Below are 26499 nucleotides of genomic sequence, written 5' to 3'. Positions count from 1 at the left end.
ATCGTAGTAAGAAAGTTTACTGAGCTAGTCAAGCAGCATATTTCAGTCAGGATCGCAAACAGACTTACCCTCAGTCGGAGTAAAGCGAAAGTCACACGTGGTAACAGAAACTCTTCAGTTTTACAGACTTGGTTTGCACAAATGAACCAAAGCTAGTTTTTTCCGCCCTGACTTTTGTTTCTTTTTTTATACCATCCACATACCTGACAACTGACCTTGTCAGGATAACCAAACTGTGTCGCCTTTCAACGTATTATGAGAGAACCATATGTTGACTTGCTTCTTTTGATGTACTACTATACTGTGTTAAGTTATATGAATTCTATATAAACTATGTGTAACTGTGCGTAACTTTGAGACACACTATAGCGTTGTTGTTAATGGCACCATCTTTAGAGACAAACTAACATGAATTTAAGCCCTGGCATAAGAATGGATAGATGTGAGGTCTTCAGTGGTATATTATGAACTGTGTGGCTTCCATCTCCTCGTCTGTGAAATATTTACAATAATAAACTTGGTATTAATGACTTTGTGAAGATCACACATATTAATTATACCACATTTTGAAGCATAGTATATAAGTATCCAGGTGTTATTAAAATTTAGTTTTTCTTAATTTGACATCTTCTTAGGCAATAAACTTACCGCTAGGTGTTCCTGAAACTAGAAACATAATCTCTTACTAGGAAGTCCTATCTCCAGAGACACACTGTGATCTTCTAATACTAAAATGAACAAGAATATGGTGGAGAATGCATAAGGTGATCATGCAATTTATTGCACGTTACCTCAGTTTTAAAAGTAAACTTTATGTTTGGGGCTCACAGCAAAACTCAGCAGAAAGTACAGAATCCCTAAATATCCCTTGCCCTCCCAAACACCCAATCGCCCCAATCAACACCCTCCAGCAGAGAGGTGCGTTCGCTACAATCAGTGAACCTACAGTAACACATCAATGTCACCCAAAGTCCACAGTTTACATCAGGGCTCACTCTTGGTCTATGTATTCTACAGTGTGATAGCGTAATTTATAGGAAAAAGTACATTTGGTCATTCAGATGATCAAATATATGAGAAGTATATATCTGGTTTTTATCCTGGCTCATAGCTCCCCAAATCCCTGGAATTTCCTGAGAAGAAAGAGCAACAGAATAAGTCATCGTTATGCGAACATTTTTTTTAATAACACCATACTCCCTCACCTTTGGGGCAATATGTAACTGTTTCTCTCATGGAAAACAAAATCAGCTTACAGCTTCTTCTTTCTCCTTCCTTCCCTCTCCTCCATCAAGCAAGTCTACTGAATGTTAAAATCTTTTCTATTTGTTTTTTCAAATATATTTAGAATTCTGCAATTTCACTTCAGCTTTCAGTTCAGTTGCTCCAGTCGTGTCTGACTCTTTGCGACACCATGAATTGCAGCACGCCAGGCCTCCCTGTCCATAACCAAATCCCAGAGTTCACTCAGACTCACGTCCATCGAGTCAGTGATGCCATCCAGCCATCTCATCCTCTGTCATCCCCTTCTCCTCCTGCCCCCAATCCCTCCCAGCATCAGAGTCTTTTCCAATGAGTCAACTCTTCACATGAGGTGGCCAAAGTACTGGAGTTTCAGCTTCAACATCAGTCCTTCCAATGAACACCCAGGACTGATTTCCTTTAGGGTGGATTGGTTGGATGTCTTTGCAGTCCAAGGGACTCTCAAGAGTCTTCTCCAACACCACAGTTCAGCTTCACATTATTTTTATTCTATTTCTACTTATAACCTATGAAGGAAGGAAGGAAAGAAGGACAGAAGGAAGGAAGAAAGGAGGCACGTGAGGAAAATAATTAAAAGTCCATCAGTTGGAGAATAATTAAACCGTGTTACCTCCAGCTGCTGCTGCTGCTGCTAAGTCCCGTCAGTCGTGTCCGACTCTGTGCGATCCCATAGATGGAAGCCCACCAGGCTCCTCTGTCCATGGGATTTTCCAGGCTAGTGAAATACTATTCAGGTATTAGGAAGAGTGAGATCAATTTAGGTATACTGATATGGTGATAGGTCTATCATATATCAACAACAACAACAAAAACCCAAAGGCTTAGGACAATAAATACGATGTGATATGTAATGTACACCTCAATAAATTCATATATATAAATTAAAATACGCATGTGTGTATGGAAACACATACTTGTGTGCCTCGTTACAGCTGACGTGTGTGTGCCTGCTCAGTGTTGTCCCGCATCTGGAAGACAGAGCAAATGCTTTACAGAGTTGTGCAGACTGAGGAAGCTTATCTGGGGTTTTCAGAGCAATGAAGGAGGGCTTCTCTGGTAGCTCAGTGGTAAAGAATCTGCCTGCCAGTGCAGGAGACACGAGTTTGATCCTCGATCCAGGAAGATCCCACGTGCTGCAGAGCAACCAACTCCACATGTCTCAACTGTTGAGCGCACACACACCTTAGAGGCCAAAGCCACTGCAGTGAGAAGCCCCAGCACTGCGGCTAGAGAAAAGCCTCTCAGGAACGAAGATCCAGAACAGCCAAAAAGCAAACAAATAGGTAAAGGAGAAGAATGAGGGAATTTTCATTCTTTACTCCATTACATTGTATCATTTGAGCTGTTTACAGTGTTAAAGGGCTGCTCTCATGTTTGAAAACATAATGAATTATTTCAAATTGTAATTCTTAAGCTATCTGGTTGTAGGAAAAATGAATGCTAATACACAATTGAATTTTTATTTTCTCACAAAGCTATGTTGAAAGTGTATAAAAACAGGTTAAAACCCCTGGCCAGCTGAACCCTTGTATTTTGTTGAACACCTGGTCTGCAATGTGTATCTGAGAAGGAGTGTTCAGGCAAACTCCTTCTCAGCTTGTGTTTGACTGCTTCCTCTTCCATTTGCTCCAGTTTTCCTCCAAAGGAATCACGCTGTGTCTCCCTGAATTCAGTCTGAATGTGTGATGTTCTCCAGTGTTTTGATGTTTCTTTTTTACGAAGAAATAGATATCAATGAATTCTTCACTTCCCTATGAAACATGAAAGCTTCTCTGTATAGCGCTGGGCAGCCCCGCTCTGAGACTTGGGAAGTCCTAGGGCGGTCACCAAGTCAGCAATCCTTTGGTTTTTGACTTTGCCACCTTGCCCCACAAGGAGGCAAAACACCTATGCCAGGTTTCCTTTCATATGCGCCATGATAAACAATGACCACACAACACAATTTTCGCCCAAAAGCAAAATGGCGATCATTGTATTAATGACACGATTCCCCACACCCCGCACACCTAACTGAGGTGGTAACTGAGTGATTAGTTTGCCAGATCACTTTGCGGGCTCGCCATCTTTATCTTTTATTTCTGCTACTGTCTCCCTCTCCAGCCTCTACAGGACTTTTCCAAACTCCCTCTGGCTCTTCAGCCCTTCAGCTTCTCTCCCCATGTATTCTGACACATTCTCAGCAGGTGTCTCCCTCCTTCATGGAGGAAATAGAAACCAGGGGACCAGAAGCACCTCTTTCCAGCCACAAACCCAGTTCCCCCTGCCCAGCTAGGAGCTGCCTTTTACTTCTGCCCAGGGTCCCATCTCTTTTCTCTGCATCCTTATGCCATTTTTCCCCATTATCTCCCACCCATTCTTCTTCTTCTTTTTTTCACTCTCAGTTACTGTAGAGGATAGAAACCCAAGTGTTTATAGGTTGGAAACAAAAAGTACACACTTCCGCACAATATACCCAGATGTTAACCCAAATAGATATACAGGTACAATACAACACAGAGTTGATGGAGGAAATCTAACCGCTCATGCTTTACCGCACTGAGAGATCAAAGGTGAATGTCACCACCCATGTTAACAAAACTCACCACCTGTCCTTCTTTATCCACCCATCCGCATTCATTTGAACAGGTTCCGATTTCTCACACTTCATTCAAAATCCCTCCTTATCCTCACCTCCCAGTCCACACCTCTCCCTTTCACTGTGACACTTACTGCCATGCCCACCCCCTCATGTTTCTGGACCCTCCGTTTCTTCCTCAACGTGCTCTTGTCTCAGTCTCACGTGGAATAATGCTACTCCTCTCCAGGTGACCAGTAACATCCAAGAAGCATCTCCAGTCCTCAGCGTTCCTGGTTTTCATTCCACCAGTCCAGCCCTTCCTCATCACTTTGCTTTGTTAGACCTTTCCTGATAGCCAATCACCAAACTCTGAATACCCTCAAAGTTCTGATCTAAACATACTTCTAACCTTAACCTGAAACACTCACCCATTTCATTAGCTTTAATAGACTTCTACTAACTGATGACTCCAATTCAGGCCCAAGGCTTGGCTCTGATATGTAGCCTTGTAAGTCCCTTGGACTGCAAAGATATCAGGTTGGTCAATCCTAAAGGAAATCAACCCTGACTGTTCACTGGAGACCACTTGACCTGCCTCCTGAGAAATCTGTATGTGGGTCAAGAAACAATAGTTAGAACTAGACATGGAACAAAAGACTGGTTCCAAATTGGGAAAGGAGAATGTCAAGGCTGTATATTGTCACCCTGCTTATTTAACTTATATGCAGGGTACATCATGCAAAATGCTGGGCTGGATGAAGCACAAGCTGGAATCAAGATTGCTGGGAGAAATATCAATAACCTCAGATATGCAGATGACACCACACTTCTGCCACCAAGTGAAGAGGAACTAAAGAGCCTCTTGATGAGAGTGAAAGAGGAGAGTGAAAATGTTGGCTTGAAAGTCAACATTGAGAAAACTAAGATCATGGCATCTGGTCCCATCACTTCATGGCAAATAGATGGGGAAACAGTGGAAGCAGTGTCAGACTTTATTTTTGGGGGGTCCACAATCACTGCAGATGGTGACTGCAGCCTTGAAATTAAAAGACGCTTGCTCTTTGGAAGAAAAGCTATGACCAACCTAGACAGCATATTAAAAAGAAGAGCCATTACTTTGCCAACAAAGTTCCATCTAGTCAAGGCTAAGGTTTTTTCTGGTAGTCATGTATGGATGTGAGTTTGACTATAAAGAAACCTGAGCACTGAAGAACTGATGCTTTTGAACTGTGGTGTTGGAGAAGACTCTTGAGAGTCCCTTGGCTGCAAGGGGATCCAACCAATCCATCCTAAAGGAAATCAGTCCTGAATATTCATTGGAAGGAGTGATGCTGAAGCTGAAACTCCAATCCTTTGGCTACCTGATGGGAAGAACTGACTCCTTGGAAAAGACCCTGATGCTGGGAAAGATTGAAGGTGGGAGGAGAAGGGGACGACAGAGGATGAGATGGTTGGATGGCATCACTGACTCAGTGGACATGAGTTTGAGTAACCTCTGGGAGCTGGTGATGGACAGGGAGGCCTGGCGTGCTGCAGTCCATGGGGTGGCAAAGAGTCGGACCTGACTTAGAGACTGAACAGCAACAATCACTCTCAGACTGGGTTCCTGGGGAAGCAGGCTCTGAGGTGGAAATTAGAAGCAAGAGGATTTGGGGGAGGATTCTTAGAATCCACACCTGTGGGAGGGAAAAGGAGGGAGCAGACACGAGAAGCTGATCTGTGGCAAAGTTGCCACCAGCGGCATCACCTAGCTCTGCGGGGAGCTGTGCAAACGAGTGACTCTTTAGATTTGTCCTGAGCTGGAGTGAGGGGAAACTTTAGAGCTCCTGCTGACTGGTCATTGGTGCAGGCACCCTGGGGAGAAGCTGTGACTTTGGAAGGGGAGGCACTTCACTTGAGGCAACCCCCTTGGGGAGCTGACAGCTGAGAGCTCTCAGCAGCTAAGAGGTCCATCTTGTTTCTGAAAGCAGTCTGCGTGGTTCATCACAGCACTGACCGTAAGAATCAACTACTTACGTAATATTTCTACCTGACTACTCCACAAACACCTTAAAGGTGACATTTCTGAGACCCACATCTTCATGCTCACCCCTCACATAGCTTCTCTTCACATCACACTGAGATGGACATTCAGTTTGCTTAGTCCAGACAGGGCCCACAGAGCCCTCCTTCAGCACTTTCTGTCCAGTGCACAGCATCACTGGGTGTGCCCAGTACTTGGGTCTGTGTGTGTCATTCCTGCTACTTGGGATATCTTCCTAGTTTTGTAAGCCCCAGACTTAACTTTTTCCAGGGATTGTCCTACAGCTCAGTTATACCAAAAAAGTTAATTACTTCTCCCTCAACGCCACTCCTTTAAATGCTCCATTGCTCTCCTGTTCACACTTTTATTTCTTTAGCATTAGAAGTTTACAAAACGGCAGCTGATAAGCCACATTGCTCACAAAACTTTAGGCGTCCCACCCCCTGGGGGGACAGGGAAGCCTGGCATGCTGCAGTCCATGGGGTCACAAAGGTTCGGACACGACTTAGCGACTAATCAATGACAACAAAAATAAAGATCAACAGATTTCACAATTATCAAATCAGACGACATAGCAATACTGGATACAATATCCCCATATGACTATTATCCACCTTGACTGAACCTTCTGTTTCCTGGGATAAAGCAAGGTCAATATTCTTCATAAATAGAACAATTGCTGAACTCATTGGAAAAGGTTAATACCTTTTTTAACTTATGAAACATTATGTACCATTGCTAAATTACTTTTTAAATGCAGAAACCCACATTTAAAAATAAACTGCTAGGAAGTAAATCAGGGAGATAGGAAGCTACCCAGGTTGAACAAAGCTTACCGTGAGCAGTTCCCCTCAAATACCCTTAGAACTCCACCATCGATTCACTTGTTATGTCTGAATTAATGACAAATAATACAAGTTTAACTCTTGTACTAAATTAAATATTTCTTCTTTTGTGAGTTCCTTGACATAAGGAGCTGAATTATATTCATCTCTGAATCCTGCGTTAGCTGCGACACAGCACGTGATATCAATATCATTCTTAATGGATTAATTGATGAATTAATTGGAAAGGATTAATACTTTCCTATTGATATTGTTGAGAAGGTCCCCTGGAGAAGGAAATAATAACCCTCTCCAATATTCTTGCCTGTAAAATCCCATGGATGGAAGAGCCTGGCAGGCAACAGTCCATGGGGTCACAAAAGAGTTGGACACAACTTAGTGACTTAACAACCACAACAACAAACCGTGTGTGTTTTAGAACCATCCTTCCTCGAGTCCATATTCATTATTTCCATTAATCTCCAAGAGCAGTTTTTCAGAGTAGATCTCAAATTGAAATTCGACTGAAATATATATGGTTTAACATCAAATGAATCTGTGTATAATCCACAAAGTTAGGTCCAACCACAGCTTCATTCCCAGAGAAACTCTCTTAACCCAGCAGCAGGAATTGTACGTCGGGGCTGAAGAATGTCATCCTACTGGAAAAATACCTTCTTGAGTTAGACGAACTATACAGCTTCTAGAGAGGAAAATGCGTGGTTCTGGTCAACAACCAGTCCTAACAAGGGTCCTAGAACCAGAGGTGCTTGAGAATAAGCTGTAACAGCGATCGGACGAATAACTTTCCTTCACACTGAAAAGTGACCGTGTGGTGTTTCAGGACTCCAATAGATCCTAGTGTTACTGACACACGATCTTTTGGTGTGGGACCTGCCTATCTTGTTGGTCTCATTGACCTCAGATTTTCTAATCCGCAAGATTCCAATAGTGACCTGATCTAGAAAATGACTGAAAGTGTGTAATATAAAAACAGCAAGTGGTGTTCTTTTCATAACTGTGTTCTGTGGACAACATTTGAACAGGTGGATGGTTCACTAACTCACAATTTGATTACTAACCTTGTTGCTAATAGTACAGTTGATTTTAAAAGTTCCTTATCCTTCGAAAATCTGAAGGGCAGTCTCATCTGCATTGAATAAAGTAAATCCTCTAACATAATGTAAAGTTTCACAGTTCTAGTGAGACTGGTTCTTTCGTACTGACATAAATATTGAACTAAAAGTAACAGAAAACACTAATATTAACAAAGATTACAAAGACAAATGTGAATTCCTGCACATATATTGAGGACCGTACAGCCCAGTGAATGGACTTTAGGAACCAGAAATATTTTGATGTGTAGATCGGTTTTTTAATAGATGGAAGACATTCAGCAAAGATTAAGTCACACGGCAAGTCAACCAAACTAGAAATAAAACAATATATCTGGCTTTTATTTATAGAAAATATCCGGTGTAAACTGTTTAGAGTCAAATCATCGTGCAAGTAAAAACTTAGAGGTTTTTATCCAATAGTTTTCTTCTAACAATTATGCTTTATAAAAGACTTTATAGTGTGTCAAAATGCTGTTCATCTTATGCCATTCATTTTTATGTCCTTAAGGGTTCTTGATAAGACAACATCCTTGATAAGAATGAAAAAAGAGAAAAGGGGGAAGGAGTTGAAATAAGCATCATTTCTGGTCAAGTATTTATTACAATCTTAACCATTCACTATTTCATATAATTGGTCCTTGTTTTAATGAGGTACTGATAAAAGCAAGTAACCATCCTTGATAAATTATACCACCAATTTCTTTTTAAAAACTCAATGTCATTAACTACACTAACACCATTTTCTGCAATTTTTCCAAGTTGCATATTCTTTTTTGTCTTAAAAATGGGAAATGCAAGATATAATGAAATATTTAACTAGCACATAATTTTTTCAACTCTGATTTTCATTGCAATAAAAAATAAAAAAGTTTTACACCTATGTGTCTTGTGAATGCTTCTTATGTAGTTCATACAGCTCATTATAATCACTAAAAGAGTACCACATGTACTTTGCCATTAAGTAATTTAAAAATATTCTTAGTTGAATATAGAGTATAATTCCCATTTTACAATATCTCTTCAAAGGAGGCAAAATTCTGACCTGGTAAAATTAATTCTATTATTTTATTGGATTATTTTAACATTTTTTTTCTGAAAAAAAGAACAGAATCATTTTCCATTGATCAAGTAGTAGAAAATATATTTCAAAATTGTTATGTAACAGCACGTCAGAAAAAACTTCCAAATTCTTATATAGATATGTGTTCCTGAAAATAAATGCCATAATCTCATCATTGTTATTAACATGCTCTTCCCTCAGTAGAAAGTTTGTCCAGTTGTGCTCCCCATCATTGTTGCTTATACATGCACTTCTATGGAAAATGGTTGAAAATGTGATTTCTTTTATCTCAGAACATATAGGTTAATTTTTCCACATTTAGATGTGACTCATATAAATTGATTTATTTATCCAATTGCCAAAGAGTCACAAATACCAAATAGCAAACAGGACTTTGATCTTAGACCACCCAGAAAGCTTGTTGAATTAGTTAATGCTTCTTGAAGTTCACTTGCTTTAAAAAATAAACATTTTTCCCCCTCTATAATGAGGAGGAAAGTAGGAGTGTTGCAGAACCTGATATGTCTGAAATTTATAGCATAATGAATCTCATGAATAACTGTCTGAATAGAACAAAACTATAGAGGCACAAGTGCCTTCTTACCTTTCGCTTTGAACACATCTTGGGTAATTTAATTGTCCTCTGTCACACTGCACTCGGGATTCTGATGCAGAAACCGGAAACCCAGCTATATAAGTATCTCTTTTACAAAGAAATTCAACATACTCGCCGTGGAAAATATATGGTCTATTGTCAAAATTCCACTTCAGAAGTAAATTATTATTTTCCATTGTGTCAAAAGATAATGTGCAAGGCTCTGAAAACAAAACAAAACAAAACTATCTTGATGCCTTTCAGTATTAGCCATTGTATTGTTTTCTCATAATGACCTTAAAATTCCCAGGCATTGGAGCAGTAAGTAAGTTAGTTGGAACTAATACTCAAGTCACAAAATATGTTTAGGGCTCACAGAAAGCAGTCTGTTATTTATCTCTGTTGCCTTGAATTTGGAAAAAGGGTACATCCTACCAGTTACTGAGTTTTATGCCATTAAGGTTTTCAAAGACAGCAAAAAAAAAGATGTTTTCAGAAAATATTGATCAGTAGTAATAGTCATTGAAATAGTTTTTTTCCCTTTTTCTTCTTCAGAAAGTGCAAATAAAACATCCATGGGACAAACGATTGATTGCTGGACAGATAGTATTTTATGGAAAGGTAGAAACAAGCTGGACTCTTGACAGTGACTCAGTCCAAGAAAGTGGAAGAGAGGAAATAATAAAGATAAAAATACAAAGTAATTAAACAGCAACATATGAAGAAAGTATCAAAAAATGAAGATATTGGCTCTTGAAAGGACTAATAAAATTTATAGACCTGTAGCAAGATATGACAAGAAAGAGATACATCTTCACAGCAGTAATAACAGAAGACACATCACTAAAGCACTAAAAAGAGTGTAAAAGGATGTTATGAACATTATGTCAACGCATTTGATAATTTAGGTATAGTGGACAAATACAAACCACTTCCTACTGAAACCGAGAGAAGAGATAATAACCTGGTATTTATTAAACACACTGAAGCTGTAATTGAAATCTTTCCTCAAAAAAATCCTCAAGGCTCAGATGATATCTCTGATAAATTCTTAAAATTATTAAGAAAGAAATAGTATCACTCAGACAAAATCCAGAGAATTGATGAGGGAATACTTTTCAGCTTGTATGAGGTTAGCAGAAACTAAACCAAAAGGAAAATAACAAACCAACCTCTCACACGACAAAGATACATTAATCATAAGTAGAATATTAGCAAATACAATTCAGCAGTATACAAAAAGCATAATGCATCACAATCATGCGAGATTTGTTACAGAAATGCGAACACACTTTAACCTTCAAAAAGAAGCAATGTAATTCCAGGGGGAAAAGAGCAAAGATAATAATCATGATTGTTTCTACAGATACAGCTAAAATTAAACTCACTGAGGTTTTTTTAAACTCTTAACAAAATAGAAATAGGTGGCTTCTGTATCTTTGAGTTTTATAAGTATTTGTAACACCATAGCTAAAGAAGAATATTGGAAGATTTTACTTATAAGATTGGAACACAAGGACACACACCGCTTCTTCTATTCAGCCTTGTACAAAAGTCCGAGACAGTGAAATAAGAAAATAAATGAAATAAATATAAACACAAAGAAATTTTTCTTTTTATTTAAAAATATGTTATTTGATGCCTCCTGAGAATCTTGGGAAGTGGTGTCACTTCTATAGGCTGCCTTGCCAGCGAGGCAGGAACGTGTTTCCCCTTCTAGACCGAGGAGGCCATTCCTGTATTTGTTCCTGTTGTCTGAGTGTTTCCTAGAAGCACCAATAACACGATGACTGTGGTTAGCCTGGTTACACGTACCGCATGGCTTACACAGCCTGTAGGTCCTACTAGCCCCATACCTGATGTATGGTTTGTCCTTAAGAAGTGCATGTTAGGAGGGCTGGACTCCCATTATTGGTGATCTAGAGACTCACCTGGGGCTTCCCAGGGGGCCCTAGTGGGAGAGAATCTGCCAGTGCAGGAGACGCAAGACACACAGGGTCAATTCCTGGGTCGGGAAGACCCCCTGGAGTAGAAAATGGCAACCCATTCTGGTATTCTTGCCTTGACAATCTCATGGACAGAGGAGCCTGCAGGGCTACAGCCCATGGGCTGCAAAGAGTTGGACACGACTGAGCAAATAAGCACACACAGTAACCAGATCTAGAGCAAAGAGTGGAAACCAGTGAACTATCAGGCACACTAATAAAATAAAACAAATGCAAACTGAAGTGTTTTATCAGTGTTCAGTTCAGTCGCTCAGCTGTGTCCAACTCTTTGCAACCCCATGAACCGCAGCATGCCAGGCCTCCCTGTCCATCACCAACTGCCAACGTCTACCCAAATCCATGCCCACTGAGTCAGTGATGCCATCCAGCCATCTCATCCTATATTAGTGTTACATCAACTCAAAGAGAAGAGAAAGTGGAAAATCGGGCTCAGTTTGAACAAATAGAGACACACGTAGCACTACATACCCAAACACAAAGGTGGTGTAGTCCACACGCCCTCTAAACAATAGGACTCCCTAGCCCCCTGAAGGAAATGGTGCTCGAAACATATGTATTCCACTGAAGAACCGTTCTCGTAGGTGTTGAGTGTTGAACTCTTAATAACTCCATTTTTAATAGCTGGGGGAGATGCACACGTTCTTTTAGATTCTGCAAAAATAATTGTTAAAGTCCACAGTGAATTGCTACAGAAATAAAACAAGATGTTCCATGTCAAAGCATTTTTAAGACAACTCTCAAGTAATTTTTAAATATCAAAAGCATTTTCTGCTGTCACGTCATACATAAAATTTATGCTTGCAATTAGAATCTCATAGCATTAAATACACATTTAAAACTAGCCAAGTATTAACAATCATGATTTTACTTTTCCCCTTCCTGTCTTCCAAAAGTGAAAGCGTGTAAGATCTGTCTTGAAGCCATGTTTCTGAATGCATTCTCTTCCTTTTTTCCTTATTAAAAGTGACAGTCCCCTGTCTAAGGAGTCCACAAATTCTCTCCCTCTGCTTCAAGTTCCCTTCTGAGACAATGCTCTCCGGCTCACCCTGAGGTGAGCTTTACAAGCATACTGGTTGCCCACAAGAAAGTGATCCATCCTCTGAAAGTCTGGTGACATTTGCAAAAATCTCATGATTTCTCCTCTTATAAAATTGACTTATGAAGTTAAAAGATGTCCTCATCGTCATCCTGTTTAAGCATATGTGCTATCTGGTAACTGATCAGCTCATTTGCAGTTTTATAGATTGGGTGATGAGGGTGGTAGATAGCTTATGGTCTTATTCTTTGAACCATATTGATCACCTGTGATACTGGTCACCTAAGAAATTGTCAGGAAGCACTGTTGGTTTGTTTTCTTGGCTGCAGCAAGCAGAACTTTCCCGGACTAGGGATCAGAAACTGAGGTCCCTGCAGTGAAATTCATGGAGCCTTCGCCACTGGACCATCAGGGAAGTCAGGAAGCACTGGTGTTTTACCTTTTCTAATACATGAAGGATATTTCACTTCTCCTCTATTACACTGCACAGATAATTCAGAGGGCGGGGTTGATGGAGACAACTCATATCCCTGCTTACACACAAAATCGATTAAATCTCCATGTAAGATCTTTCCCTCATAATTCCACTTCATCTCCACGTTATTTCTGTGCATGTCAACCATGTTAACAGTACACGGCTCTGTAAAACAAAGTCTGTTTTAAATTCTTTTCTCATCTTACAAATATGAAAGTGATACATTTTTACAATAAAATTATGATAGGCATCAAAAGCAGTATTTACCACTTTGTATTATTAAAGCTCTTCACATACACAATAAAGTATATATTACATTACTATCAAGTGAATTTATATACTTCATATAACCTCTGTTATACCATAAACTAAAACCAATTGAAACCAAATAGACCAATTAAAACCAAATAAAAACTTAATTTGAAACATTAAAAATATTGTTTAGGACCAGCAACCACTTAGATTCATCATGATTTCCTTTCTATAAAATAAAAACCTTCAAACAGGAAATGTACTTATTGTGTTATATTTGTGGGACACCTTTCACTTGATATTCATCAGCAAATAAAACAAAGCTCCTTGACTTCATGGAGATTGCCTTCTAAGTGGGAGAAATGCAATACGATAAACAATAAATGTGCTAAATATATGGATCTTGTTTGTCCATCTTTAACGACATATATAAGTGAGGCAGAAGAGTGAAGAGTGGAGGAGAGGGGCTGTCACAGAGCTAGGGGAAGGGAGGTTATGCTTCTAGGTAAGATGGTTGGGACAGGCTTGCCTGTGCATGCGTGCTAAGTCGCTTGAGTCATGTCTGACCCTTCACGACCCCATGGACTGTAGCCTGCCAAGCTCCTCTGTCCATGCGATTCTCCAGACAAGCGTACTGGAGTGGGTTGCCATTTCCTCCTCCAGAGGATCTTCTCGACCCAGGGACTGAACTCACATCTCTTATGTCTCCTACACTGGCAGGTGGGTTCTTACCTCTAGTGCCACCTGGTAAGCCCTGTGGTGACTATGGTCAACAACATTATTTGGTACCCTTAAAAGACGCCAAAAGAGAGGATCTTAAATGCTCTCATCATGACAACAGCCCCCTAAATTACTCGAGGTGAAGGATATGTAAACCAACTTTATCATGGTAATAATTTCACAGTGTGTTTGTGTATAGAATCATCACACTGTACACCTCAAATCTATACTATATGTCAATCGCACCTCAATAAAGCAGGGGAAAATTTTGTTTCAATTCATCATGTTCTCTGTCTTACCTAAGCAAACAGGTGGTGATGACCATCGTCCTTGTTCACAGTGAGATATTTTTGCCCCTCTCAATAAGTAATATTCATTGCATCTATATTCCACAGAGGATCCTGTTGGGTAGCTTGCCAATAATTCACCAATAATAGCCCCATTTATTACACCAGGTGGAGGGTTACAATTCTCAGTATTTTCTAAGAAAAGAGGTTGCTTTTAGATTAACATGAACTTATAATAACATAATGACATAATACAGTTGCCCAGACAATAGTCCTTCAATATTTGTACTATGTAGTTTAGGAAAATTGATTTCTGAACTCATCAGAAATTAGAGAAGCATCATTCAGCTACGTATTATTAAAACTTACTAAGCAAGACAACACAGCAAATGTTTTGCTGAAGAACAAGTATGGGTCTTTTTTACTTTTCTGGCTCACAAAGGAATCATGCTATAGAGATTCTATGAGCGGAAAGGTAAAGAGTGTTTTAACCTAAAGATTATGGTCGGTTCTAAAACTGTCGTTTGTCATTATCCTGTTTTATTTTTTCCTCTCCTCCCTGTTCATCTCAGATCTCAGTCAACCCACGGATGAAAAGTTCCATTTTTCTGTCTGTAGGAATCTTGCTCTTACTCTGTTAATTTCTCTAGCATCCTTAGAAGCTTTTCTCTTATGCAATAGTTATCCTTGGTAAACATGTGGCAGTCTCTCCAGGACCTGGCCAAGAAATGAGGATGACAGGAAGGGTGGCATCCCGGAGTTGTAACCTGGTTGCATCCTTGAGTTAAATGAAAGGCCAGGTTTATTGCTCAGAGGGCGGGGGAGTCAGAATGGACAGATGCAAAAATATTAGAATCAGGACATTCAAAAATTATTTGCTTTCCTATTCTTTATATTGGATTAAAAATATGAGTCTACAGAGAGCTTCACATGCTTCAGAAAAATGACAGAGTAGGTGCTCTATCTGTGCATGTCAAACCCTTCTAAGCCCCAGACTATTGCTATAAGCATGTGGATTAAACAAAGAGAATGAAAAATTCTACACGCTAGGCTTAGCTCTGGATATGACACGCAGCACACATACCAACACACTCAGGGGGAAGGGTCCATCTCCCATGGTTGCACGTTATTTCTCCTGGTCCACGGAGGTGATAGCCCCTCTCACACACGTAGACCACTTTATCCCCGCTGTGATAAACCTCGGAGGGCGGGTTTGCCGTGCCATTCCCCACCGATGGCGGGGCCTCGCAGGTCGTCCTCTGCTTGTCCTCTGGAAGGGGACAGTTGAGAGAGAAGACACCATTTAGCTTCAGACGCAGGTTTCTCGTCAGGGAAAGCTTAGTCGAGGTGCTGCTAACCAACGCATTTGGGAGGCTCCGTCCATTTCCCGTTTTCACAGCGTATCTCTTCTGCTCCCTGCCTGGCGAAGTTAAGTCCACACTGTATACGAACTGTTTCTCCGTGCCGGTAGGTGGTTGAGTACGTTTGAAGGTTGGAGTTCAGAGGCAGAGGGGGAGGAGGACACCGATTTCTTCTTCCTTATGGAAAAACATCAGGATGTTTAGTCGCAGAGTCACCAGAAATAATAGTTAAGATCTCACAAGCACATTGGGCTGTGCCAAGGACCCTAAGAAGTCTGGCAGGCAGAGTGGGGTCACCCCTTGGATCCCCACATCCTGACAGTCACTTCCTCAAGTCACGCCCTCCCCAGGAGCAGGACCTGGGCCTTGCTTTAACCGATGAACACAGCAGAGATGATGTGATGAGGTGACTGTGTTTAACACAGCCACAAGGGTGGAGGTGTGATCACGCATACATGCTCACGCAACGCAGTGTGGCGAGGCCCTTCGTCACTAGAGGCTCTGTCCCCCTACTGATCTGGAGGAGAAGCTGCCTTGTCTGCGAGCTTCCAAAAAGGGAGGAGGACCGCAGGGCAGGGGGCACAGGGCTGCCTCCAGGGGGCAGCCAGCAGGCACTACTACCCTCGGCTCAGTAGCCGCCAAGCTCAGAAATCTGCCACAAATCACAGAAAGCTTGAGTGCAAGGTTCTTCCCCAGTCCAGCCTCAAATGATACCACAGCTTGCCTATTGCTTCATCAGACATGGACACACAGCTATAGCTGACCCACACTTGTATGTGGGTTTAAGCTTTACTCAGTCGCTTAATCATGTCTGACTCTTTGGAACTCTGTGGACTGTAGCCCACCAGGCTCCTCTGTCCTTGGGAATTCCCAGGCAAGAATACTGGAGTGCCATTTCCGTCTCCCGGGTTTAAGCTGTTAAGTTCATGCAATAGAACACAAAAAAAGAGCCAGAATTTTACATTCATTATCTCCTTTAATCTTAAAATAATTTTGTTAAGTAGGGACTATTTCACCTCCCATATTATAGACAGAGGAACTTAAACATAAGAAGTAAGTAAATTATTAATAAGTGGTGGATCTTGGCATTCCTGAACCTGTGTCTATATGAATTAAAATCTCCTCCTCTTAACTATTCTAAAATACTGACTATATTCATTTTCCACGACTGCTGGGACAAATTTCCACAATGGAGTGGCTTGACATACCACACGTTTATTCTCTTACAGTTCTGGAAAGCCAAGTCCAGAGTCGGCTTTCCTGGGCTGGGATCAGGGTGTCGGGAGAGCGGCGTTCTTCCAGAGGCTTCAGGGAGGGAGTGGCTTGTCCGCCTCTGCAGCGCCTGGGGGCTGCCAGCTCGCCTCGGCTCGTGACTCCTTCCTTTTCCACTCCAACCTTTGCTTCCACTGCCGCCTCTCATACTTGGTCCTCTGTAGTCAAATCCCGCTCTTCCTCGTATAGCGGTTGCAATTACATTTAAAGCCCACATGGATAATCCCAGATATTATCCCCATCTCAAGATCCCTAACTCGATGACACCTGCAAAGTCCCCATTGTTCCGTTCCATAAGGGGACACTCACAGGTTCCGGGGAATAGGATATGAGTATCTTTGGGGGATGGGAGGGGCAGGGAGGCGTTACTCAGATAACGACACTGCCCATCTTACATCTAAGGACTATTTACTAGAAAAAAGTATCATGGACGTTGGCATCTGACTAATTTTTGGTGCGGGGAGAGGAGTGTGGAATAAGTGATGAGTAGGTAGGCTTGCCATTTAGTTTTTTTAATATTTATTTATTCCGGCTGCGTTGGGTCCTAGCTGCAGCAGGCAGGATCTTTTCACTGTTGCGGCGCTCAGGCTCTTCCTTGGAGCACCTGAGCTGCTCTCTAACTGTGCTGTGTGGGCTTGGTTGCCCCAGAGCATGTGGGATCTTAGTTCTGAGATCAGGGATTGAAGCCATATCCTCTGCACTGGAAGGCAGATTCTTAACCGCTGGGCCGCCAGGGAAGACCCTGCCATTAAGTTCAAGAATAATATGCTATAGCAAATTTGCCAACAGTCATCTCTCTACTGTTAGACCAGGGCTGTTAGGCACCACTGCAAAATTTTAGAAAGAATGTTTTTAATAAAAGAAATTAAAATCACTGTTCAGTGCAATTAAAGATTGCTGGCCGTTTGGAGCAATCCCACTACACAACCCCTGGTCACTCAGCTTTCATTCTTCCCAGCAACTGTTTCAAATTGTCACTACTCTCTTCCAAGCTTTCCTTTCCTGCCTTTCTCCTGCCTGTTAGTAATGGCTGTATTTTCTACATTACGGAGAAAACAGAGGCTATCAAGCCCTTTATATCTCCCCATACCTCCCAATCCTCCAACTCCTACCTATCTTTTCAGGCCCAGATCAGACATTATCCATCCCCTCTGTACATGTGGTCCCACACCATCAGTCAGAACCTTCAGTGTTTGTTTGAACACCTTATACCTGACTTTATGATACCATTTTTCACACTGTATCAATTACTCTCTTGTAACTGTTTCTTCTGCTAGACCAGAACTTTCTTCATGGAACCCTGCAGTGTGATTACATGACTATCGAATTGCTGTCTCCTAACAGGTAATCATCCCACCTACCTGAACACAGCCAGTGACACAAATGAAACGACAGATGACCCATTTGAGGGCCGCTCTTACAGCATGACTTCAGTTTTCTTTTTCACTCTGGGTAACTTTGTGCTGCCTTTTCTGCACTTTGTCCCACTATTTTGAAGTCTGTGTTTTCACATCAGGGAATATATGGCCCAGTAATAAGAAAGTACCTTTACAAGGCTGCCACCTGGCACAATGGATCTAGTTAATTCCCAATAAGAAAAATGATTCATTACAATAAAAGATTTACAACTTATTACAGATTTTTAACAATATATTTAAAAGCTATATCCACTCTACAGACTAACATAAAAAATAACCATATTACTTATATACTCAGATTAAATGTATTAAAGACTGCTGAAAACAGCAGTAATTTAAAAGACAATATTTGTTTTTAAAAATAGGAATTAGAAGAATGCTTACATATCATCAGAGACATTTTTTATAGAAATTAAAGCTGATTCAGACATAATATTTTATTTGTGAATGAAAATTTAAAAGTTACCTTCACAGACAGGAGATTCTGGGTACCAACCAAAGTTATAGCACTGAATTAAGTCAGAGCCACTTAGATAATAATTTTTATGACAGAAAAACTGAACTACATCTCCTTCTTCATAGGTTTGCTTTACAGGATGAAAATAACCATTTTCAATTACTCTTAAAGAAGAGCATTTTAATTCTAAAAATGAAAGAACAGATAAAAAACAAAGACGTGTTATTTTTCCTGCTAGAACAAAATCCATTTACTACTTTCATGCCATATCTGAATTCAAATTCAGCAATTTCGCTATTATCCACAGCAAAGCTTGTCAATTTATACATTTATTAAATATCAATAAACTCATTTTAAGTATCTGAGCTAAAAGGATTCTTTCTTCTTTGAGAGCTTGAAATGAGGAAAGCCTACTGTCGACATCATTAAAGTCAGAAGCAAAAAAAGCAAAATTATGGAAAAAGTAACATAATTAGCCTAACAACTTGCACCCATCTCTGGGAGGGACTTTTTCAGAGTGAAAGCAGCTGTCTTCAAAGGGGAAACCTACTGGTACATTGTGGGGTGAGGGCCCATCCGTACGGGTGACATTCTGCCTCCTCTGTCCTCTTCCCAGAAGCTGTGTGGTACCCAGAGGCACACTCGTATTGTACTCTGTCCTTCACTTTGAATGTTTTCTGTGTTGTGGAATAATTTCCATGATGCAATTCAGGGGCCAAACATGTTTCTAAAAAAAAAAAAATTAAAGTCATTTGTTTTATGGACTTCATCCCTGAATCTAGAATATTAAAAGGAAATCTCAGAAAGTATTTTCAACTTTTATTTACTTTGAATCTTAACAAACATATAACAGAATCAACTGTCAGCAAAACTAAAAAATAGTCAAAGTTTATCTTTGTCTCTTGAGTCCCTTTTTTCATGCACTCTGCATCCTAACCCTTCTGGTCTTCCATCCTTCAAATTCTGCTCTGGAGTATTTGGCCAAAGGCCACAATTCAACAGAAGGCTTGTGCATTAACAAGTTTTTCATGATGTCCAATCTGCAAGTTTGTATAATTTAAATAGCTAACACCACATTAACTACATGTGTATATAGATAGATAGATAGATAGATAGATAGATAGATAGATAGATACATCAGTTCAGTTCAGTTCAGTCGCTCAATCGTGTCCAACTCTTTGTGATCCCTTGGGCTGCAGCACGCCAGGCATTCCTGTCCATCACCAACTCCCAGAGGTTACTCAAACTCATGTCTATTGAGTCAGTGATGCCTTCCAACTATCTCATCCTCTGTTGTCCCCTTCTCCTCCTGCCTTCAATCTTTCCCAGCATCAGTGTCGTTTCAAATGAGTCAGTTCTTCACATCAGGTGGCCAAAGGATTGGAGTTTCAGCTTCAGCATCACTCCTTCCAATGAATATTCAGGACTGATTTCCTTTAGAATGTACTGGCTGGATCTCCTTGCAGTCTAAGGGACTGTCAAGGGTCTTCTCCAACACCACAGTTCAAAAGCATCAGTTCTTCGGCGCTCAGGTTTCTTTATTGTCCAACTCTCACATCCATACATGACTACTGGAAAAACCATAGCTTTGACTAGATGGACCTTTGTTGGCAAAGTAATGTCTCTGCTTTTCAATATGCTGCCTAGGTTGGTCATAGCTTTTCTTCCAAGGAGCAAGCGTCTTTTAATTTCATGACTTGCAGTCACCATCTGCAGTGATTTTGGAGCCAAAAAAATAAAGTCACTGTTTCCATTGTTTCCCCATCTATTTGCCATGATGTGATGGGACCAGATGCTATGATCTTAGTTTTCTAAATGTTGAGTTTTAGGCCAACATTTTCACTCTCCTCTACTTTCATCAAGAGGCTTTTTAGTTCCTCTTCACTTTCTGCCATAAGGGTGGTGTCATCTGCATATCTGAGGTTATTGATATTTCTCCTGGCAATCTTGGTTCCAGCTTGTGCTTCATCCAGTCCAGCATTTCTCTCTCTCTCTCTCTCTCTCTCTCTCTCTCTATATATATATATATATATACACACACACACATATTCAAATGATTGCTTTAAGTTTATCTGATATTGGCTTGCAGAATAAAGTAATGTGCATTATTTCAAATTCTTGTCTAATGAAGGAAATCATTTATATGTGTTGCAAAAAGCAGGTTCATTAAAGTTCTTTCCTTTTATCTTACATCAATTCTTTTTTTTTTTTTTTTACTAGCAGAAAGTAGGAATTCCTGGAGTAGGTGTGCTGTGGAAGATGGGGTCCCTTGGATGAAGGAAACACCTAACATTTGAAGGAAACAACATAATAACTTCCCGCATTGGTAGATATACTAAAAAATAAACTATATTTCAATAAAAATACCTGTCACTCTTAAGAAAGCACTAAACTGACTGAACTCCCAAGCTCTTGTCTTCAGGTTTAGGAGATGATTCTTAAACACGTACCATGTTCTTTCCTACAGGTTGGCTGGGAAGACCACCCATCAGCAAGGCATTGAACCACTTCTTCATCCTGCCCTGCGATGGTTTTGTATCCTGACGCGCAACGATAGCGCATGTTCTCTTGTATTTTATAAGATAATTTTGAATCAAAGATGTAACCATTCTTCAAGTCAGGCTTAGGGCACTTTTCTGTGGGGAGAAAAATATTTCTTTTCTAAATTGACGAAATTAAGCTTTATTTTTTTTAAAGTTGTAAAACTAACAATGCAAAAGTTTAATGTTATTCTTGGAGTTTTAAAGAGAAAAAAAATTCACTTTTTTGTGAATGTTAAACAAGGAATTCACAATTCCTTGATTTTATTTGATTTTGGAAGTATCTTTAAAAGCTGATTCAGTTTGACACTGAAATTCTTGGTTTGCACTGACTTCAGTTTTCTCAGTCATCCCCACCCCTGCCTCACCTACTTTAGGAAATATATCCAGAGATCTGCTTCTAATTATCATTAATGGGAAATGGAAGCATTTTCTTTTAGGTTCACTTCCTAATACTTTTGAGACCACTGCATTTGATAATTTTCAACATCATGTAGCTAAAGCACATGGACCTACTCTATGCATCCTTATATAATCCTGCAGACAAGTTATTGTGGAAATTGTGTTCATCTATTTTTTCAGCCTCTGATTGCCTATGAGCTCAGTAAGACTCCTTCGTCAGTCTATGTAGACTGTGAGTCACAGACATGCTACTTCAAGTTCACACAGCTAATTTTTAGTAAATACCTGGGACAGTGATATGTAGAATAGGACATTTATCTTAGCATCGAATGCAGTTCAATCAGTTTTTGAGCATGATTAATGGACCCTCATAATAAACCAATTCAGAAAGGTGAAAGAGATTTGTCCAAGGTTAGTGTTAAATATGTCATACTTGCTGTGTGGACGCACTCTATACGGATTATCTCGCTGAAGTTGCGTGATTTCCGTTTTATAGATGGGAAAGTTCGGCCCAGAATGTTAAAGCCACTTCCCAGTGGTAGAGGAGGATCCACCAGGGCAGTCCGGCCGCAGAGGGTATGTCTCAGCCCTGACCCTGCAGTGTTGACCCTCCTCATCCTCTCCCAGCTGCTATTTCACTGCTCTCAAAACATCTCATCTCAGATGTTTAATTTACTTTTATCCTCCTGCTATGAATGAGGTTCATTTATTGCAGTTAATCTATGATCTGTGTTAACACTAAAAAGTGTAAAACTTAAATTGGTGATCTATCCACAAGTCATGGAATGGATAATTATCCCACATGGATATGTTTACTGGACATATCAACCACTGTAAATAAACATCGTACTTCTTCTAAATGAAACTGACTCAACCAAAGCCCCTTACTCTGCAAAACAGAGCTTGGGAACTGTGTCAACAGAGAGAGGTCACCTGAGCCCCTGGAAAAACAGCTGATAATTTTTAGTGTTTCTAGTGTAGCCTGACATGAAATATTGGGTTCTGCCAAACAGATTTCCTTTCCACAAATTTGAACTCAAAAATTCAGAAAAACAGATTGTTCAATGGATATTATGCAAGGAGAAGTCATACAAAGGAGAGAGGAGTCTTTCAAATGGTAAAATACTAGAGTGACAACCTCATACTTCTAAGGCCAGCGTCAGATATTTTTCTGGCTCCCGCAGAATTCTCTGTAAGTCCCTCATTCCTCAAAGTAACTAGGTGGTGTGTCTGTTCCTTGCCATGTGATGATAATAATTTCAATAATTACCCTTATTCTCTTCCCAGAGTATTATTAAGAACAGATAAGGGGGCTTCCCTGGTGGCCTAGCTGTAAAGAATTCAGCTGCCAGTGCAAGAGACATGGGTTTGATCCCTGATCCGGGAAGATCCCACATGCCGAGGAGCAACTGAGCCCACGAGCCACCACTTGAGCTTGTGGTCTAGAGCCCGGGAGCCTCAACAGCTGAGCCCACATGCCATGACTACGGATGCCCATGTGCCTAGAGCCCCTGCTCTGAAACAAGGGAGGCCACCTCGATGAGAACCCCATGCACCACAACTAGAGAGTAGCCCTTACGGCAGCTAGAGAAAGCCCACGCAGCACGGAGACCCAGCACTGCCAAAAATAAATACATAACTAAAACTGCTTGCAGAAAGATAAGGAAGACAACATCTTAACGAAGAACATGGCTTATAGAATTTCAGAATATGCTTTCATTTTGTAGAAAAGACCGAGGGCCGATAATTTGCCCATATCTACCGAAAGGTTCAGACACCTGCCCTCTGGGGCCCCTGGTTTCACCAGCTAATCTGTTTGTGAGTTATCACCTGAGAGCGGCCCCACCACTGACTTACTGAAGCACTGTGGTTCTGGAGACCAGCCTGCCGCGGTACACGTGGTCCGCGCCTCCCGTTTTCCAGTCGCGGTCGTATAACCAACCAAGCAGGAAAATGACAGATTTTGGTTTATGCTCATTGGAAAGTAATAACTTTCAAAAGTATAGTAATATTGGGCAATCCTTCCATTCTCCACACTAGGAAAACCACAGAGCTTCTCTGAAATGAGGAAACAATAAGCTGCACACTGAAAAATACATTTAAAACCATACAGTTTGTGAGCAAGTGACAATAGATCTTAAATTTCAAAATGTTTGCAGACACTGTAGCCAGTACTTACTTTCTATTACTTAACGTTTTAAGGTACTTTTGTGACAATACTTTTCAATCAGAATTAATCTGCTAGCAACCCCAAATCCCAATTGTTGGAATTAGTCTGGGTAGGCCACTTCCTCAGAGAAGCATCCCCTAACTTTGTCAAGCAGCATGTTCTAATAGAAATAGAACACAGCTGACATTTCTTTGTGTGAAAGAAGATTATAACCACACAATAATTACAAAATTAGCTAAAATATGGCAATGTCTCATGGTACATCTAATAGACAATTATATCAGCTGTTTTTTTCCTAATTAGACAGAAAAATAACAGGAAACTATTCACATAAAAATTATCTTATACCAGAATTAAATGCATCAAATCGGATGAATTCTATTTCATAATTTTAATTGCAAAACCTCTTTTGGCAGAAAATTTGTAGTAAGCTATTCAACTAAAAGTGGTTGTAGATAATCTGTAGGTTATTTTAGTCAACAAATTCCCTCTGGTGTTTTAAAAGAGCACTGTGGCCATGGTTTCCTACTCTGTTTATTCCTCTTCCTGATACTCAGTGACCTGCCTGGTCTCTCATCCCTGCAGCCCGAGAACACCGTGAACTATTCCTAAAGGGCCCACACTTGTGCACTGCCTTTCTCACTCACACTCACCTCGCGACATGAGGCAGTCTGGGCAGGAAGATTTCTAACAGGGAGTCCACAGGTACCGTTTTCTGGACAGTCCCGATTAAGCCCTGCTGTCCTACGTGAGTATCGCTAAACCCCACTTTCATTCTCAGAAGTGTCCTTGTTTACATATTCAATCGTATGGTCCTACTAATTATCTGTACTATCTAATGTATCCAATCAAGGGCTTCCCAGGTGGTGCAGTGATTTTAAAAAAAAATCCACTTGCCAATGCAGGAGATGCAAGAGATGTGGGTTCTTCCCTGGGTCGGGAAGATCCCCTGAAGGAGGAAATGGCAACCCCCTCCAGTATCTTTCAACCAAAGAATAAATTAGGATGAAAATCAAGGCATCAAGAATCAAAAATCTTGCTGATGATTTGTGGTTTGTTCTTTTTCAAATTTCCCACATTAGGCTCTCACTGTAAGGACAGAGAATTAGAATTATACAAGCTTAGCAGTATTAGGAATGGATTCTAGTCTAAAACTAGAATTAAGGTTAACTTGACTTCAAATGGTGATACTTTTAGCCTAAAATATCCTTTAAGGTATTTATATCCTGGTCTCTTATGCCTTCAAACTAGAGATGCTAAACGTTTTCTTTCTTTTTTTTTTGTCTTGTTTTGGATTTCTAAGTTAAATTACTTTAGGAATAGTTTAGTAGTTTTTCCCAAAGCAAAAAGTTTGTCTAAATACTATAACAACTTATAAGAATCTTTTTTTATAATATTGATACGTAAAAATGAAAGACTATATTCAAATTTCAAGAGAAATAATGTTAGAATTTCCCTTTATAATTTTCACTGGTGGCTCAGAGGTTAAAGCGTCTGCCTCCAATGAGGGAGACCTGAGTTCAATCCCTGGGTCGGGAAGATCCCTGGAGAAGGAAATGGCAACCCACTCCAGTATTCTTGCCTGGAGAATCCCATGGACAGACGAGCTTGGTGGGCTACAGTCCACGGGGTCGCAAAGAGTCGGACACAACTGAGCGATTTCACTTTATAATTTTTAGAAAATAAAGAATATTAAAAATTAGTTTTACCTTCTGCATGGAGTTCTCCTGAGATGATTAATATGATAATCAAAGCCAAGCCTTTTGACTTCATCTTCTGTGGTGTGTTTTATAGAAGTTTTAACCATTCAAAAGTACTTAGGGACTCCTCATTAAGTACACAATACTTCTCATGGGAAAAAAGTTAATAATTTACAACATCTGTCTAAGTCCCTTTGTAACAACGTTTATAATTGATTTAAAATAGCTTAGGATAATACTAAAAATACCCAGCCATGTTAATGGACAGTAGTTTTTCATGCCACAGACCAATTAGAACATGATCACCAATAAGTGCAATAGTAAGAAACGCAAAATAATTATCCCAGGCTGCATAAAAAGCAGGCTGTTTTCGACTTTAATTTCCCATTGTAAGTCCATGGAGTAAAGTTCACTGGTCGCCATTGATTTCTTCACCACCATTGATTAATTGACGGGTTGAACTTAGGTCTGTGAGTTAATGAATCCGATATGAAAATAGTGTTGTATAGACCGAGCTGCTAAAGGGAAAAGTGGCCCCGTTTTGAGTGGTGATAGAATATTATTACTGCTTGTAAAGTCTCATGTGGAGAGAGTCTGTATCCCGTGGCAGGTGATGAGACAAGCAGGGTGCTGAACTGCCCCTTGTGAGGAGTGCTCTGAGAGCCCGGTGTAAACCAGGACATGCTTTGGTCTTGCGTTTGTAGTGTCAGCTCCAAATTGGCACTTGCCCTTTGGCACTTGGCCTTTGCCCTCTACCTCCACAAGGATCAACTCCTGTGCTGCTGCAGGGGCTGACTTGCAACACTCCCGGGAGGGAGCTCAGGGTGGAGAGCAGAAACAAGGCACTCTGTGCTGTGGGAAAACGGGCAGAACACGTCCGTCAGACTGTTAGATGTTTTCAAGAGTTGATTTTATGAGCCCAATTCTTGTATTGCCTCATATCTAGGAGTACACTGAGATCCT

At 40.5% G+C, this 26499-nt stretch overlaps 1 protein-coding gene across 2 annotated transcripts; it reads right to left on the bottom strand.

Moving 5' to 3' along the window:
- Positions 1–886: 886 nt before the first annotated feature.
- Positions 887–25644, bottom strand: F13B (coagulation factor XIII B chain). 2 transcript variants are annotated; one of them, XM_068985823.1, is made up of 12 exons: positions 25546–25644; positions 23524–23724; positions 21175–21360; positions 19275–19451; positions 18734–18910; positions 15575–15754; positions 15301–15486; positions 14229–14411; positions 12922–13122; positions 11915–12097; positions 9450–9663; positions 887–1769 (listed from the first exon to the last, which is right to left on the bottom strand). In XM_068985823.1, the coding sequence occupies exons 1-12, from the start codon at positions 25607–25609 to the stop codon at positions 1763–1765; spliced, it is 1959 nt and encodes a 652-aa protein (XP_068841924.1). In that variant the 5' UTR covers positions 25610–25644; the 3' UTR covers positions 887–1762. The 2 variants fall into 2 exon arrangements, with proteins under 2 accessions (XP_068841924.1, XP_068841923.1); XM_068985822.1 differs by lacking the exon at positions 887–1769 and adding an exon at positions 8107–8314.
- Positions 25645–26499: the final 855 nt, after the last annotated feature.

Source organism: Capricornis sumatraensis, chromosome 14 (genome assembly GCF_032405125.1).
Source record: "Capricornis sumatraensis isolate serow.1 chromosome 14, serow.2, whole genome shotgun sequence".
Taxonomy (NCBI): domain Eukaryota; kingdom Metazoa; phylum Chordata; class Mammalia; order Artiodactyla; family Bovidae; genus Capricornis; species Capricornis sumatraensis.
This window is presented reverse-complemented; position numbering and strand designations above follow the sequence as displayed.